The sequence below is a fragment of the Macaca thibetana genome, chromosome 8 (assembly GCF_024542745.1).
Source record: "Macaca thibetana thibetana isolate TM-01 chromosome 8, ASM2454274v1, whole genome shotgun sequence".
Classification (NCBI taxonomy): Eukaryota; Metazoa; Chordata; class Mammalia; order Primates; family Cercopithecidae; genus Macaca; species Macaca thibetana.
The window spans coordinates 27,944,322-27,961,602 of NC_065585.1; the positions used below are offsets into that span (position 1 = coordinate 27,944,322).

The window sequence follows — 17,281 nt, forward strand, 5'->3', positions numbered from 1 at the left end:
GATATGGACCTGGAGATCAATAGTGGAGATTGTCTGGGTGCTGTGGCTATTTCTGGGTGGCCACATGAAGAAAAGGGACAGCTTGTGCAGACCCAGAGAAGTAAGCCATGTCAAAAAAAAAAAAAAGATGGTTCTAATTTATTATAATCTTATAATCTTATTTATATGTTGGCGATGGCAGATAGCAGAAAGTCTCCGAGGAAGAGATGTGTCTCAAGAGCATGGAGATGGGATGGACTAATTCTCCAGTCTCCCACCTCTCCACCTGATGATTCTCCTACACTGACTGTGGGTTATATTTCCCTGTTTAGTGCTTTGCAGTGAGTGTATGTGGATAATAAGTATTAAATGCCAAACAAATAACTAAATATGTGAAGCACTTCTTTACACGGGATTCTGGGGTACTTGATACCTCTTTGACAAATTTGGTAGAAAATGTATTTTGCCAAAATAATACAAACCTAACTAAAGAATTGCAGCCTGCCACACTTTGGCTGTGGTTCTTCTTCCTTTCAGTCAAGAGCTTTGCACTTACCATAAAATTCTAGCTCCTTCTCATGGCCTACAGGGCTTTTGCCCAGTCCAGCCCAGATCACCCCTCTTCCCCCAGCCTTGCTCGCTACACTCAGTACATCTGCTTCTTTTTCTCAAGGCTACCAGGTTCTTCCTACCTGTGGCCTCTGTCCAAGCTATCCTTCCTTTTCCTCCTCCACTTTGCATGGCTGGCTCAGCCCAAATGTCACCTCTTCATAAAGGTCATGCAGATATAGCTGCCTTGCTCTAGCCCTCTCCCAATTATTACCATATCCATTGGTTTTATCTCTATCTTACCACTTACCACTATCTGAAAATGTCTTATTTTGGTCTTTTGTTTGTTTTTTGTCCATATTTCCCACTATAATGTGTCATTATTACCGGGATCCCCATGTTCACCACAAGGCCTGGCACAGCATAGTCACCCATTAAATAAAAAAGTGAAAGAAAAGCAAAGGTAGTTTTGGGGAGAGTCAAATTCTGCCTCTATTGGCATCAATATTTCAAACACCCCAATTTCTACTTGACTTTTCCAGTTATGGAAAGAAACAGCCATATATTATCTCACTTTCATCATATTATTTTAATATCCTTCATCTAAGTAACTTGTGAATCAATTTTATATCTTTACCCCCAACTCCTGACCCTTCACTCCACCCCATTTTCCTCCCCATGTCCCCATTCTCCCCCTCCATGTCCCCATTCTCCCAATCTAGTCTATTTCTGTGAGTGATAGGGAAGGAATGTACACTTAGCTCACTATCGAGTATAACGCCCTTCCATACCAAGTACCGCACTAAGTACTTCTTTTTTTTTTTTTCTTTATAAACCCCTTAACATATTTACTCTTGTACACAGACTATTCAAGAAAAACAAAATGGTAAATTTAAGAGTTCAGACATCTTAGACAAGACTTGACTTCTGGGCTTCAGCAAAATGTGGAAACTTTTTTAGAAGAATTTTTGCTTTCTTTCTCTCTAAATTTTCCTTCCGTGCTTTGATGCGGGCTCGTTTCTCACATTCCAGTCTGAGAAAATGGTCCACATAAGGCATGACCAAGAATCGTTTCCTATTGTATCTTTTATTTAGGTGCCAAGGTATAACCCACTGCTTGAACTTGTGCCAGACGATTCTTCCAAAGATGTCTCTTCTCCAAGCACCAGGTCTGGCTCTTTCTTGACCAGTCTGAAGAAGCCTTAGGGCATCTTCTCCTTCCTGGACAACTTTATCTAATGCATCCATGGAATCTGCTACCTTACCTAACCGCTCTGGACTTGGCATTGGCAATCTCTGCCGCTTGGCCTCCTGCTCTAGGGTTAAAATCATGTTTCTTTCCTTCAGTAAGACATACGACAGTTTGTGTAAATCTTCATTACTTTTGTTCCTTAGTTGCTGACAGGTCCATGCTGCTCCAGATTTTACTTTTTCTTGCCCCCAGTTTTTTGGGTCATCAAAAAATTCTTCTAGTCCTCTTCTTGACAAGGTAGTATGAAATAATCTATATTGGTGAAAGGATGTCACATTTGGTGTACTCTTAGGCAACAAACCAAGAAAAAACCCTGTGCAGGCAGGGACCTGAGGAATTATTAACGACCTGGAAGCTTTCAGGGCAGCTGAGACTCTCCTACAAAGAAAGGCCAAACCTGCCGCAGCCATGTTTTCGCATAACCCGCACTAAGTACTTCTTAAGTATGATCTCTGAATCTGATTTATTATAAACACTTTCTGAATATTGCCAGACCCTACACATTTGCATTATAACTGTTCCACTTACCTATTTCCTTTTAAAAAAAAAAAAACTCCTTTTTGCCTTCTATCTTTTCACCTCCTATTTATTTCTACCAATTCCTTAAAATAGTTGTATATCCAATAGAATGAATCTAATTTTAAAGGTCCTTTGATATATGCCACAACAATTTTTATGGCATATTTTGATCACTTGGTTCTTCAAGTAGTCCATCAATCTTTCATTTTAAGTAAGGAACGCACGCCTTCTATGACACCATCAGTGATGTTTTAAAAGCAGGGATTTAGTTCAGAGAAAAAGAAATGTTAATGCTCTCAGTTCACATTATACACCAGCCATTGTGCTGAGAGCAGCACATTAGTTATCTAATGATTACAATAACCTTGTGATATAGGTGTCGTTTTCCCCATTTTATTGTGAGGTAACTGAATCCTGCTTCACAATGTGGCCAAAACCATGCAGCTAGAAAGAAGATGTACTGGATTAGAAGCAGAGGCTGAGTGAATATAATGTTAGAGGTTAGACACAGATGTCTGGTGTTTACAATGAAACATCTGAAAGAATTAAAATGCTTCATTATCTTATTGATAACTATTGAGGTCTGCTAGAGGAAGGTGTGTTCCTGCAGATAACTTAATACTACTACTCTGTGCTGGGCCCAGTGCTAGGTGTTATTATTCAGAGATAAATAGAAACTAATACTTTAAGGAGGGGAACATAGAAAAACAAAACACACAAGACACAAAGTGACAAAAGCAAGAACACAAAAAGGTGATTGCTTGAAAGGCAGCACTGAAGATGGAATGATTGGCATTGGGTAGAATATTAGGAAAAGCTTTCTGGACTAGGGGCCATCTGAATGGATTCTCAAAAAATGATAACTAGAATTTATTGAGAACTTACTATGAGCAGTGAATTGCATTAAGTGTTTTACATACAGCTTCTCATTTAATCCTCACCTCTATTCTAAAATGGGTAGTTTTCATTCCTTCACTGAGTAAAAAACTGAGACAGACAGGTTGACTAGGTTGCTGGTGCTCAGACAGCCACTGTATCAAACATAGTCCAACAAGATCACAACAATTATTTTATGTTTTTTCATATGTAAAATTTAGCCAGATATTGAAGAAATTGAAAGCAAAAAGAGAATAAAAAATAACAGAAGTAGAATTGCATCAAGCAGTTAACCCTCCTAATGCTTAGGGAATTAATAGAACCCAGAAGCTTGGAGGAGTAAACCCCAAGCTAAAACACTGTCCTCTGAGGAGGAGACACTGACTAATTAATGCTGATATCTTAGCCAGGGAGAGCCACAATGGAGCTGGGATCTAGACCTCCAAGGAAACAGTACAGTAACCTGGTGCTTTTCTCTGAGGGGATGTGATGAGGCTGGTTCTTTGAGTTTGGGGTCAACTACAAACTGGAAATACTGCAGGAAAAGAGAATGAAGTACTGCTGCCATGGTGAAGAAGTATTACTGGGTTGACACTGTTTGAGACAGGATCAAGCAGGAAACAAAACAAGAAGAAAGTCCCCTTTTCCTCCCTCTAGGGCCTCCTAACAAGGAGCAGCCAGCAAAGGAGAAATGTAGTTAACACAGTCCCTGCCCCCAGCATCATGAAGCCAAGAATACCTGAGAGAGTTGAGGGCTGAGAGACAATAGCTTAAAAACTGGCACAACCATGCAATCTTACTTTCATTATGGCCTTGTCACTCTCCACTCTCCTAGATGACAATTTCACTCTTGCTTCTCTTGTTTTACATCACTAATACTTCCTCTTTCATTGTCACACTCAGTTAATAACCTTGCTTCCTACTTCACTTAGAAGAATGAAGTGATCAGAAGAAAATGCCAGATTGCCTCCATCGTACCTAGCCATCTACCAGCAGAATTCTGTTACTGTAAAAGTTCTGTGTTGTACATAAATACCCCCACCTAGACCAGGTACACGACCTGTGCACTAGATTCCATCATTTCTTGCTTCCTTATGTACACCACTCCAGCAATTCTCTCCTCTCTCTCTGAGTTGGTGGCAGTTAATACCCATCAGAAACCCATGTGTTTCTCTGTATTTCCTAGCTTCCCTTCAGTTAGGTTAGGGCTATGTGATTAATTTTGGCCAATGGCCTCCAAGCAGAAGTGAAAAGCATCCATTTTAAAAGGCACTGTAACAAATTTAAGATGTGGTTTCCCTTCTTCTCTCTCTTCCCTTGCTATCTCAGAGGCTAAATAATGTTCCAGATGGTGCAATTACAAGATGGAAGGGCCTTCATTATTATGAACACCTGTGTAATTGTGTGGCCCTCACAAGATAATGACTTTTGTAACTGCAGCCCAGACTTCTCTCCTGGATTAAAATACTATTTTTGTAACTCTAGCCCACATTCATATAAACAACTGCCTATTTGATATCTTTATGTGCTTGTTTAATAACTCAATCTGCCTAATACCAAATTCCTAATCCTGCCCCATCTTATAGGCATCCTCCCCTCTAATCTGTCTTGGCTCTACTTCTGAGATCTATTCCAGCACTAACAGTCCAAGCCTAACACCAACATTCACATCATTGCCCAATATTTACCACTGGACAATGTAGAAACTGTCACCTGAGTAATGAGAGAAGGAAAGTAAAGTGAAATACCAAGTTCTGGAATAAACAGGAAAATTTCATCAGGAAATATAAATTACTCCATGATTTGATTACCCTGAAAAGTATCTTTATGAAATATGTTTTTGAAGGGAGAAGCAATGCAGGTGTGTTGATTTCCTAAAGTTGATGCCTACCATATCAGTATTGAGTTTTTTCAGGACCGTTAGGGTTTAGCAATTCAGTAATATTATAATCCCAAATATTAATAAAACTCTTCTGGACAAATACAAACTTACCTAAAGCAATATTCTACTTCCTGCTGTTGTTTTGACTTGCAGTTGATTGATGAATACATTAATTGAATTAACGAATTAAAAGTCTCAGGGTATAGGATTTGAGGGTTTTTTTTTTTCCAAAATCTATATATTGTAATATCTCTACTATTGTGCAAATGTTTATTCTCGGGCAAAAAGAATTCTTCTGTTGAAGGATAAGTGGTAAATTCTACAGTGTTTAAGAGCTACCAAGATGAAGGGGGAAGAGGCGGCGGAGGAGCAGAAAGAGGAAAAGGAGGAGGATAAGAAAAAGAATAAAAATAATTGTGTATTCTCATCAGCTATGTTTGATCACAGTGCTTCCCTCAGAACTTTCTTATTAGAACATGAAAAATTATCTAATCTAAGATCCTGAAAGACCATCTCCACAGCTTTATAAAGGATTGGAGGTTGAATGGAAAGGGAATCTGCTTCTTGTTTATGAATTCAGAACTTATTGAGCCAGGGAAATCTACTCTCCTTTCCCCATCCAAGTTGATACAAGGTGCTGAACTTTATGAGTAGGTGGAAACCAGAAAAAGAGGCTTCGTCTTTCTGGGGCATTAATTATTCATAGAAAGTACTGCCGTAAAGAAATGCCAACACAGGGCATTCTTCTTTCCCTGACCGCGGACTTTTGCCATGTCAGAGGCAATTTTGGAGTGGAGAATAAGGCAATGACAGAAATTCTTGTTCATCAATCTCACGTATATGCCCAATAAAATCCCCTATTCATCTCTATAAAAATGGAGGCGGAGTTAGAAACAAACCAGGGCACTGGTTCATTAAATCTCTACTGATTCCCGTTTGAAGAACGCAATTTAACTTCAAAGGAAACCCTAAATTCGCATCTGATCCTAATTCCATTGTACAGGTTAACTCACCATGGTTTACAATATCTTCAGTACAGCTGGTGCCCTTTCTTCTTCTGCAATATCCCAAAATACTCCTAAACTCAACAGATTCAGGGAAATAATGTTTGATAGTACTGTTGGACTGTGTATAACAACCATAGGGTTTTAATGGCTGTAAATAGGATAATTATGTTTTTGACAAATGGGTGTCCCTTTGAAGAAAGGAAATATAGGGCAACTATAATGATACATTGTCTCCAGGACTTGACTGACACTCCTGAAAGGGGTGCAATTCAGCTTAACATCTCTCATCACTTCCTGGCTTTATGGTTGAAGCAGCACAAGTTTGTTTTTCACAACTGTCAAGGGCTCCTGCCACATCTGACCACCATCTTCTTCCCCATTGGGGTTTTATGCCCATAATTTCAAAAGCACCCCTGATTCTAACACATTATCTTCCATCCCTCTAGACAAATATGTTCCCCAAATGAGTTATTTCTTCCAATAAACGACTGAGAGTGAAAGAATGTATTCTCATTACAGTCCTCATTGGTGTCATGAAAAACATGTCCTGCCATGATTTTGGTGATAAAAAGATGACTTAACCCAAACTCTCTCTTTCTTGATTTTATTTTAAACAACACACACTAACATTTTAAAATAGAATTTAAACAGGTGCCCAGTAACAGAATGACAAACGTTAAGTGTGAAATCAGAAAGTTAAAAAACTAAACCGCAGATGGTCACCTTTTTATTTTTTTTAACATCCGCCTGCGCTGGACTGTTAAGTGGCCTCATCACTGTCAAGCCAGGCAGGATTTGTAAAACTTGGGATGTGGGTATTCAAAGATGACATTTGCTTGGTGCCTTTAATGATTTCTGTAATTAGTCATTTAAACAGATTGCCCTGTGATCCAAAACAGGGAATACAGAGAGATGAGCTGAGAAAATCATTTCCTGGAGGCACTTTAGAGCTAATTGTGGAAAATGAGGCTTGTCTCTTTGCAAGACTCTCTGGATCATATTTCACTGGGTGGGGATGGAGCTGGAGAGCAACATTCTCCAGGAATCTATAAAATGTATATGCCTGGGAGGTGTTTTTCTTTTTAACACTACAGTGCTAAAAGACTTTGTCAGGTCACAAAATTTAACAGATATTAAGTGATCCAAATTTGCCCCTGGCAATTTAGAAACCAGAGAAGGAAATGCACCTGGTCAGAGAAAGTTGAGGCTACATGACAGAGAAAAGCCAAGGACATGATATTTCACAGGAATAGTGTAAGACTTGGGAGACCTAAGACTTTGTCTTCATCGCACTGGACAGTTGTACTTTTTGTTAATAAATGTCCTTGGAGTGACAATTCTGCTTTTCAAAGATAAAAGTGGAAGCTTTCAGAGAGAGTCAGAAAGGGATTCGACTATTTTAATTAATTCATCACTCTCACTAGGTAACAGCCTCTCAGTAAATGCCTTCATCCCAGCAAGCCTCCATTGCTTCCTCAGAGAAACAGCTGTTTAATTCTCACCAATAATTTTGCCGCTGTCTTGTGGGAACTGTGTTGATAACTCAAAATTTCTCAAAAGTTTAGATGATTTAAAATTCTGTGCCCACTCATGTTTGTACATAATAAAAAATAACAGTTAACATGTACTGAATGCTAACTACGTGCTATTCACAGCTCCAACCTTTTAAAGTGTCCTAATTTGTTAAACTCTCACACATTTGAACAGGGAGGTTTTACTGATCAGGCAATAGAGGATCAGGGCATTTAAGTAACTAGCTTGAGGTCACAGAGCTAATAAAGGGAAGAGCTAAGATTCAAACTCAGGCAATCTAGCTTGAGAACTGATGCTTAATGTGTAAACATCCTTTCTTTCATGTCCTTCAACATTCCCATTTCCCATCTGTAACCAAACATATGGAAGGCATACATTTCTTTTATGGGTCCTAACATCACCATAGAGCCCTAGATAAATCTTAAGTGGGTGCTGGATGACGGTGAAGCATATTAAAAATGGAGGGTGGTGGTAAAGTTGACCTGATTTCACCACTCAGAAGAATAGAGTGTTGCTTTGAAAGACATAAAGGAATGTAGATGACCGGTTGATGAGTGCAGCAAACCACCATGGCATGTGTATACCTATGTAACAAACCTACATGTTCTGCACATATACCCCAGAACTTGAAGTATAATAATACTAAGAAAAGACATAGAAGATCATTAACGTCTTGATAGCTGGAGAGGATACAACACCATGAAGTAAAGAATTCAACTACATTATTCCACTTACTTCTGGTGGCCTGGAGTTCTAACCACACTAGGGAAATGGTAATGGGAGTCAGAACTTCAGAATTGATGGATGGTGCATAAAGCCCCTGAGTAGCATCTGTTTTTTCATCTCAAAATCCTTAAAATCTCTGTTGTAGATTGCCTTGCATTTTGCCACATAAACATCTACTGTTCAGAGTTTTCAGTCTAGCTCACTAAAAAAGCAGAATTTCAGGCAAACAGCAGAAACACCCTGCACCCATGGGACAATTCCTTTGGTTGACACACAAATCTCCCTCCCTAATGATTACCTGACATTCAGTGAATTTCTGACATAAAATCAAATCTAAACATGGGTTTCAAAAGGAAGCAGAAGCAAAGAATTATACTAAAACTTGCGTGTTTGCCGAGTCACCTAGTCTTTAGGGTGTCCTATGCAAAATATGGAAAAACAAAACCATTCAGTGGTCCTTGAGACAGGAAAAATGATTTGGCATAAACCATTCTTTCCATTTTGAGAATCGGATGTGGCAGGAGACATTGGGAACCTGAGGGGCTCTAATCCTGGTTGCCTAAACATGCTCATTGAGGTGAGGGATGAGTATATTCATTTCAACTGAGCAGGGAAAGCTCAGCAGAATGCTAAGTAGCTATTTCAGTGGTGCTGATTGATTTGCAGAGATGGCACAGATGTGACCTTCTCAGTCAAAGTCAATGTTTTCTGGGCCCTCAAATTTCAGAAAAAAAATACAAATATAAATGATAAATAATGACAAGGCCCAGATATAGTCTCAGAGTCATTGCCTCAACAATTATTAATGCCTGCTAGGTTTCTAGTACCCTGCTAGAGTGTGACAACAGCATAAAAATCATCTAAGACCTATCTCCTGTTCTCTACAATATTCATGACCATAAAGTTGCAAAAAGTATGTAGTTTTAAAAATCACAGCGTGGAGAGTTTTCTTTGCATCACGTATTTTGCTTTTTCAACTAAAAGCTAACAGGCAAACATAAGTGTGCCTTGCGCCTAGTCTTCCTTTTGTCTAGAATGCCTTCTCTTCTTCATCTGCCTGGAAAACCTCCATATGTAATTCAAAGTCCAACAGGGTTGTCACCTCAGTGACATGAAACCTCACTGGCCATGCCCATCCAGCAATATCTATCGCTTTCCTTTTATACCCCACTACATCATTGCAATTCAAGATATTACTGTAGCTGCCTGTGTATGTGTCTAGCTGTCCCACTCAATGACTCCTGTGGTTGACAATCTTCTAGACTATGGCTCATCTTTAGAAGCATCTCTGGGTAACTTTTAAAAATGTAGAAGTCCAGGTTCCAAACCAAACCCATTGACATAGGATTTCCAGAATGTTGGCCTGCATATCTTCAGTTTACTCTCCACAGATAGTGTTGAGTTGCTACCAGGACATAGAAGCACTTGCTGCATCTGATTCCTCTTTATAGTTCCAATGCTAAGCCCAATGTCTAGTACAAAGCAGTGCTCAGATCATGCTCGTGGACTGAATGAATTGGTTGCATCTGCTTTATTCCTTCTTGCAGGTAAATATCTAAATTATCTGTAGCAACAACTTGGTGGGGTCAACTCCAATGTTTTTGTCGGCTGTTCTTGAAGACTGCTGGGTCTCTACAATCACATTCTTTGGCTGGTGCCAGTGTTTAAGCACTCTGGTAGGTGAAAATATTTTCTTTTGAACAGTGATTACATAAAGTTTTGAAATAAACAAATTAGAATTTAGAAATAAGAGGGATTTATTGCCAAAATGTGACAAGTAAATAAAAATTAGTTGTAAGTGCCTCTCTGTATATTCATATATATTTCCAATTCAGAGTAGAAAAAAAAAATCATATTACAGCTTAGTGAGAGAACGAAGTTCTAATGGGGTGTTAGCATACAGAGTCATTTTATTCCTGACTTGGCTCTCCTTATTTTTTGTTTCTCATGTTTTGGGAAAATTTTGTGACTATTTTTCCCTTCCACTGATTTCTAGTAAGACTTTCCTGAGTTCAAATTTACCTATGTGTCCTCAAGATGCATTATTGGAAGGGAGATGAATTTTGTACTGCCGATAGTTACAAACAGCTATTATTTCGGCTCCACTCAGGAATAATCTATATACACATTCCTGTAATTGAACACAGCTACTGATCAGTATATAATCCAACTGATTGATGGATCTCAGTGCCTCTTCCTTCATGGTGAATGGAGCTAACTAAATAGATAAAATGTGCATTGCACCATGACATGAATTGCTTCCTTTGGTTCCTTATTTTCTATGATGCAGAAACTGCATAGCAGCATGTTTGAAGGCCGCCTGTCAAATTTGGGAAGCTGACATGTGACTGAGCTAGTCACGGGGGTCTTCACAGAAAAGGCAGTCTGGATCCTGGTCGACTGGAGATTCCATCTGAATGGTGAGTGAGTACACCGTAAAGCTTTTGCTGAGGGCTCTAGCAATTTCTCTCCGAACCACTTGGCTCTCCCGGCTGGCTGCTGTTGATAAAGAACCACAGGGAGATTAGCGCTGATTGCACACGCATGGGTGACTGCTGTGACTCCAACTTCAAGTACTTTGTCTTTGACCTCCTGGGGCAGGGCAGAGGCAGGGCACTCAGAGGAAGCCATGTTGGCTCTGATAATCAGCTACACTCACACAGACAAGGCAGGGGAAACTCTAGTGCAGGAAAGTGCCCTGTCGCTATGGGAACTCTTTCTGTCTGCTATTATCTCTGGAGTCTGGCATTCCTAGGAGCTTAGTATGGAAGGGGAGACAAGCCCTGGAAAAAGCCAAGACAGAACTATTATTTCTTATACAGCCCTGCTGACCAGCTCCCAGGGATCTCTGGGTTGCAGGCCTTGTATGTAATCAGAATTTATGTCAAGGATAGTGACAGGAACCAAGAAGCGTTTAGAGCTCCCCACAGACCTTTCTTAGAGCAGCAACCCTCACTGCCATATTGTTTTCCTGTCCCAAATGCTATCAGCAGGCTGTAAAGTCCCCTCCATAGCAACCTGAGTGTTTACTAGATTCTTCCATTTGCAGTGAAATACTGGCATAGTGAATGCTGTAAATTCCCTGAAGTCAGACCTGAGCCCCTTCGAGAAGATGAGGATGTCTGAGAAAGCACAGTTTTCAAATGACTGTCTCTAGTGTTCCTGTCCCCTGCCCCTAAGTAACTTCTTGAGTCATTTTTTAGCAGCCTAATGTATTATCTTTGGCCTGAGCTTTCTCCTGAGGCAGTAAATGCTCTCTCACTACCTAGTCTCCCAGCTCTAGGACATATCAGAGACAAAAATTAACTTCTTGAAAAGGTAATTTTTAGTATAAACCTAATATTATAAGAATTTTCTCACATGGCTGCAGAATTTCTAACCACACCGTGTGGGACCCGCCATAATTCCTATTAGCACATCCATTCGCTTGTTAGAAATTGAAGAGCGGGGCCTGTGTCTCTTTCATCTTCCTATTTTCAGTTCTAGGGAAAACATCATATATAGAGGAGATACTCAATTAAGATTAAGTTTTTAATTCATTCCTATTATTTGACTGATAGGACACCAAGCCAAACAGATGAAGTTGAATTTTCAGAGTCCAAGGCCTTGAAGTTGGGGTTGCATTTTAGCCCTTTGTTCTGTCTGTCCTCGGCCCTCTGCAGTCAGCCCCAACGATGTCATGGGTATCATTGTTGCTATGACAACATCAATAAGTGGGCTGGTTTCAAAGGCCCTTGGTAATAGAAAACACTTTATAATGTTTTGACAAGCGACAGACAATAAGGGCAGCTCTACAAAAAGGAGGGAAATTACTGACTTTACAGGACAAGGACTGAATTTTTTTCCAGAGTGTTTACAAAACTCACTGACCTGTAGCAACATGAGCTGAGAGAATTACTTGATTCATTGTTAGAGACCAGATGTGCAGGCTGTGCACAGACACCACCCCGTCGACTGCTAAAATAAGCTCTTTCACACCATTGTAATTCAGGCTCTTTGGCACACCTGACAAAAGGTAAGAGATGGAGGCTGTAGTTATTCAACTAAATACAGCTCATTGAATTACCTAAACAAGCTGCAAAGTCCTCACCCAAAGTTCAAGGTGCTTATCCCTTTGCTGGTTTCTTACTTCAAATGTTTACAAAGAAGATTTACCTGACTACTTCAAGGTTTACCATCAGCCAGAAGTTCCCACTCAGAATACTTGCAGAATTTACTATGCAATAACCAACAACGGTAATTATCCTTAGTTTTTACGGTATACTATTAAACTAACTGTGCCTTTTCCAACTATCTTTATATACACTCTGGAAAGTAAAATGAATAACATGAAATTTGGTATCAAATAATCATGGGTTAGCATGCTGATGACAACTATTGTGAATTTACCCAAATCCCAGAACTTCTCTGATCCTCAGCACATTTGTAGTAAAATAAGGGTGATAAGAACAACACATAGATCACAGAACTCTTTGAGGAGCAATTCAGAAAATATCTAAACATTATGAACGGCAATGTTGTACAAAGATTAGTTACCCAACAGGTCATTTAGTGAACTGTGCTAATAGAAGATCCTAACATTGTATAATACCGTCTTATTCCTTTTGTACGTTTTCCATTATTTTAGCTACACTGGAGGATGCTGTATAAGAGATGTCTAAGTACAACCCTTTTTTAGCCTCTACTTCAGTTATGTACAAACAACACAAACACCTGGGGTGTTTATTAAAAACAAATGTACCACGACTCCATTCCAGACCTAAAAGGAAATTTCTATGGATGAAGCTCCAAAATCTAGAGTCTTTCAGAGTGGTTTTCAACCTTGGATGCACATTAGTATTACCAGAGGAGATTTTAGAAATCCTAATGACTAAGTTATAATCCAAGACCAATTAAATCAGAATCTCTGTGGATAAGGCCCAACATCAGTGCTCATTTGGTGACTCTATCAGGCAGCCGAGATTGAACCACTGCACTAACATGCATGAGCCACTGAGCAGCTCTGCTTTGCAGTGGTTCTCTAGCCTGACTACATGTTTTTAAAAATACCAAAGCCAGCCCCAACCCCAGACAATTAAATCAGAATCTCTGGGTGATATTGTTTGCATATTTGTCCTTGCCAGTGTCTCATGTTAAATTGTAATCCCCAATGCTGGAGATGGGGCCTGGTGGGAGGTGTTTGCATCATGGTGCCAGATCCCTCATGGCTTGGTGCTGTCTTTGCGATGATGAGTGAGTTCTTGCAAGATTTGGTCATTTAAAAGTGTGTGGCACCTCCCTGCCCTTGCTCCATTCTCATCATGTGACGTGCCTGCTCCCCCTTTGCCTTTTGCCACTATTGGAAGCTTCTTGAGGCCTCCCCAGAAGCAAATGCCACCATGCTTCCTGTATAGCCTACATAACCATGAGCCAATTAAACTTATTTTCTTTATAAATTATCCAGTCTCAGGTATTTCTTTATAGCAATGTGAGAACAGCCTAATACACTGGGTATGGGAAGCCTGAGAATAAGTATTTTTTAAAAGCTTCCCAGAGGATGATAATGAGCAGCTAGAGCTGAGAACCATCTACTTAAAGAAATGGGGAACCCTTAACCCTCCTTTTGAAAAATTTAACCCATTTATGCCTGAGGTTGCAATTTTTTGAATTTTTGTAATCAGACCTTGGCAATGACCTTGAGCAGTAGGATATAAATAACTCCCACATGCTTAGCATTCCAATAATGGAACACTAGGCATAAATAGGCTAAGAACCTTGTTCATGGGGGATTTCTTCCTTGAAGTTAACTCAAAATTCTCTACAGCATAAGCTGAGTTTTTGATCCTACCTAATATTGTTTGTGGAAGTAACAAAGAGCTGGTCATTATGCTGTTTTACTCTATGAGTGGCAAGAGACCTAGGCTCCTAGAAGCAGATGAAAGGAGTTCTTGTCTCAAATTAGCCATGCAATGTGAATAAAGTCATGGGTAAAACTGTTTTAATAATAATAACAAACTTTTATTGAGGGCCCACTATGTGTAAAGTTTGTGCAAAGTACTTCATTTATAGCAATTATCTCATTTAATAGTCCTAAAAACTTTAGAAGCTAGTTATTAAGGTTACAATTCTTATTTAACTAGAGGAGAGGAAATTGGGGTCAGTTAGATTAAGGAACATTGCTAAGGCCACAAAGAGAAGTGGCAGAATCAGGGATATCAGATCCCAACGTCTGTGCTCTGAGTAAAAAGTGTTATGCAAATACTAGAGTCTAGGAATTACAATCGAAACATTATCTGTTACGCCTAATGTGTGTCATCTCTTTGGGGAATTACCATTTGAAGACCTGCTATCATTCATCTAGACCCTTTGAAATTAAGTCATGATCCCACTACCCTTTTTTCACTTGTCTCCTTCATCTCATTACTATTATAGAGAACACAGGTCCACCATGACTTATTTTATTATAAGAAATAGTGTTGCCAGGCAAGAGGCATGGCCCCTCTGGCCTTGATGCTCCATCACATCCTAGAACTTTCTTTTGCCTGGGGGGGAGTCTGAAAAAAATATTAATGCATCCAGAAAAATATCTAAATTAGTGTTTAATAAATAACTTCCCAGACTTACAAATGTATTTTAAAAACCACTGAACACCATTCATAGTTAAATAATTGCATTTGAAATCAATAAGATACAATATTTCACCTATCAGAGTAGAAAAGAATGAACAGTTTGATAATACTCAGTGGTTGTGATGATGTGAGGAAAGGAGCATTTTTATATGCTGTTGGGGGGAAGGAAATTGATACTATATCTTTGGTAGAAATGGTAGTATCTATCAAATTTTGAAATGCATGTGATATAGTTTGGCTGTGTCCCCACCCAAATCTCACCCAAATCTCACCTTTAATTGTAATAATCCCCAGATGTCAAGGGTGGGGCCAGGTGAAGATAATTGAATCATGAGGGCAGTTTCCCCATACTGTTCTCGTGGTAGTGAATAAGTCTCGTAGATCTAATGGTTTTACAAATGGGAGTTCTCCTGCAAAAGCTTTCTTGCCTGCTGCCATGTAAGATGTGACTGTGCTCCTCCTTTGCCTTCTGCCATGATTGTGAAGCCTCCCCAGCCATGTGAAACTGCGAGTTCATTAAACCTCTTATTCTTTATAATTACCCAGTCTCAGGTATGTCTTTATGAGCAGTGCAAAAACAAACTAATACAGCATGTAAGTTTTGAAACAGCAATATCACTTCTAGGAATTATTCCACAGATATTCAAGTGCTAAAAATATATATATCCAAGGGTGATAATTACATCATTGTTTATAATGTCCATCACAAGCAAGTCCTTCCATGCTGTGGAGTAATTACAGCTGTGAAGAACAGGGTATATCTATGTATGTGCTAATATAAAAGATCTCCAAGTGAAAAATGTCAGGTGCAGAGAAAAATGTGAATCAATATGTAATCCCATTTTTATTAAAAAAAGGCACACACATACATCACATACACATATACATATACGTGTGTGTGTATATATATATATGCAAATGCACAAATATCTTTGGAAAGATAAATGTCAACTTATTAATAGGTATTATCCCTGAAGAATAGGACTGAGAAGGCAAAGATGGAAATATAAGGAGACTTTTTTAAATTATTGCATACTTTTCTGTATTATTTTTAAATTTTACTAAGTACCATACTAACATAATTTGAAGACCTAATTTAAAAAGTAAGTGTCTTCCAGAAAGGAGTTATCTGCTAGTTTCTATAATTAACTGATGCAGACCAGTCTCTGCACTTTTCCTGAAGTAAAATAAGAAAGATAATCACCACGGAAGAGCTATAGTGAGACACACAAAAAAAGTGGAATATAGCTCATTTCAAATTGTACACCAACTTGTCTTTTATCTTTCTTTAAGTCAATAACTTCCATAATAGCAACAACAGCTGCAGCTCAGCACTTGGTGCCCAGGAAAGAAAATGGATGCTTCTGTGGCTTGACAACCCAAATATTAGAGAAAATTCACTGTTACTATGTGACATTTGACTCCTTTATCCATTTCACTGTTGTCAACACTATCATCTTTCAAAAATTGTAGTGACCACCAAGAACAAACCTTTAAATGTATACTTAGCAGTGAACGCTAATGAAATGTGAGCTGTCACTAAAGGCAATTGCACTCTGAGACCAGATCTACCTTATGTCAAAATGTGCTGGACAAAAAAAAAAAAAAAAAATCAGCTAATGTCTGGATATTTCAATCATTCGGATATTTGATATGATGCAAACTTATAGCTCTGGCTGAATTTTACAGGTGCCATTCCCATGGCCAGCATGTGAGAATCCCTTCAGTGGTACGAAAAGATTAGTCCAGTGGTTCCTGAATTGTTGTCCTGGGACCAGCTGCAACAGCATCTTGTTAGAAATTCAAATTCTTGCCCCTCCTACTCCCCAATAAGATATACTGACTCAAGAACTGTAGGAGTGGGTTCAGATATCTGTGTTTTAATAAACCATCCAGGTGATTCTGATGCCACTAAAGTTTGAGAACTGCTGGGTTAGTCTAATAAGGGTTTTGGACAAATATGTATGTCCAAATACCTATTTTAGAATACCTATTTTCCTGGAATGTGGGATAGAAAATGGTATCATTTGTTAATACAAATGGTCAATGTAGCAATGATAAATCACCTTCTAAATATAATTGAGTACCTTGGGTCTCCAATAAACCTTATTTTTAAATTTTAAGCAGTTTTAAATTGACATAATAATTGTACATATGTATGGGACACACAGTGCTATTGCCATACAGATAATGCATAGTGATCAGATGAGGGTAATTAGCAAATTCATCATGTCATACATTTATTATTTCAGCCTGTTGGGAACATTCAATATCTTCCTTCTAGCTTTTTGAAACTATATATTATTGTTAATTGTATTCTTGTCATTCTATAGTGCTATAGAACATTAGA

General features: G+C 38.9%; 3 protein-coding genes and 1 long non-coding RNA gene across 7 annotated transcripts in view; 1 reads left to right on the forward strand and 3 right to left on the reverse strand.

The window, feature by feature from the left end:
* MED30 (mediator complex subunit 30) overlaps positions 1–17,281 on the reverse strand; it is a 644,151-nt gene that overhangs the window by 362,487 nt on the left and 264,383 nt on the right. The window lies entirely within an intron of this gene.
* Positions 1–17,281, forward strand: part of LOC126961308 (uncharacterized) — a 399,366-nt gene that overhangs the window by 342,877 nt on the left and 39,208 nt on the right. For all 4 annotated transcript variants that reach the window (XR_007728254.1, XR_007728255.1, XR_007728253.1 and 1 more), the window contains 2 exons: positions 9,871–9,999; positions 10,614–10,743. This is a non-coding gene — a long non-coding RNA (uncharacterized LOC126961308). The remainder of the gene's footprint in view (positions 1–9,870; positions 10,000–10,613; positions 10,744–17,281) is intronic.
* Positions 1,397–2,228, reverse strand: LOC126961302 (39S ribosomal protein L47, mitochondrial-like). The gene has a single exon (XM_050801502.1). The coding sequence runs from the start codon at positions 2,188–2,190 to the stop codon at positions 1,438–1,440; it is 753 nt and encodes a 250-aa protein (XP_050657459.1). The 5' UTR covers positions 2,191–2,228; the 3' UTR covers positions 1,397–1,437.
* The window catches only part of SLC30A8 (solute carrier family 30 member 8), a 52,361-nt gene continuing 41,732 nt past the window's right edge, over positions 6,653–17,281 (reverse strand). The window contains exons 7-8 of the mRNA XM_050801508.1: positions 12,194–12,328; positions 6,653–10,822 (exon numbers count right to left, since the gene is read on the reverse strand). Of these exons, the coding sequence (XP_050657465.1) occupies positions 10,677–10,822; positions 12,194–12,328 (281 nt within the window). The 3' untranslated portion in view covers positions 6,653–10,676. The remainder of the gene's footprint in view (positions 10,823–12,193; positions 12,329–17,281) is intronic.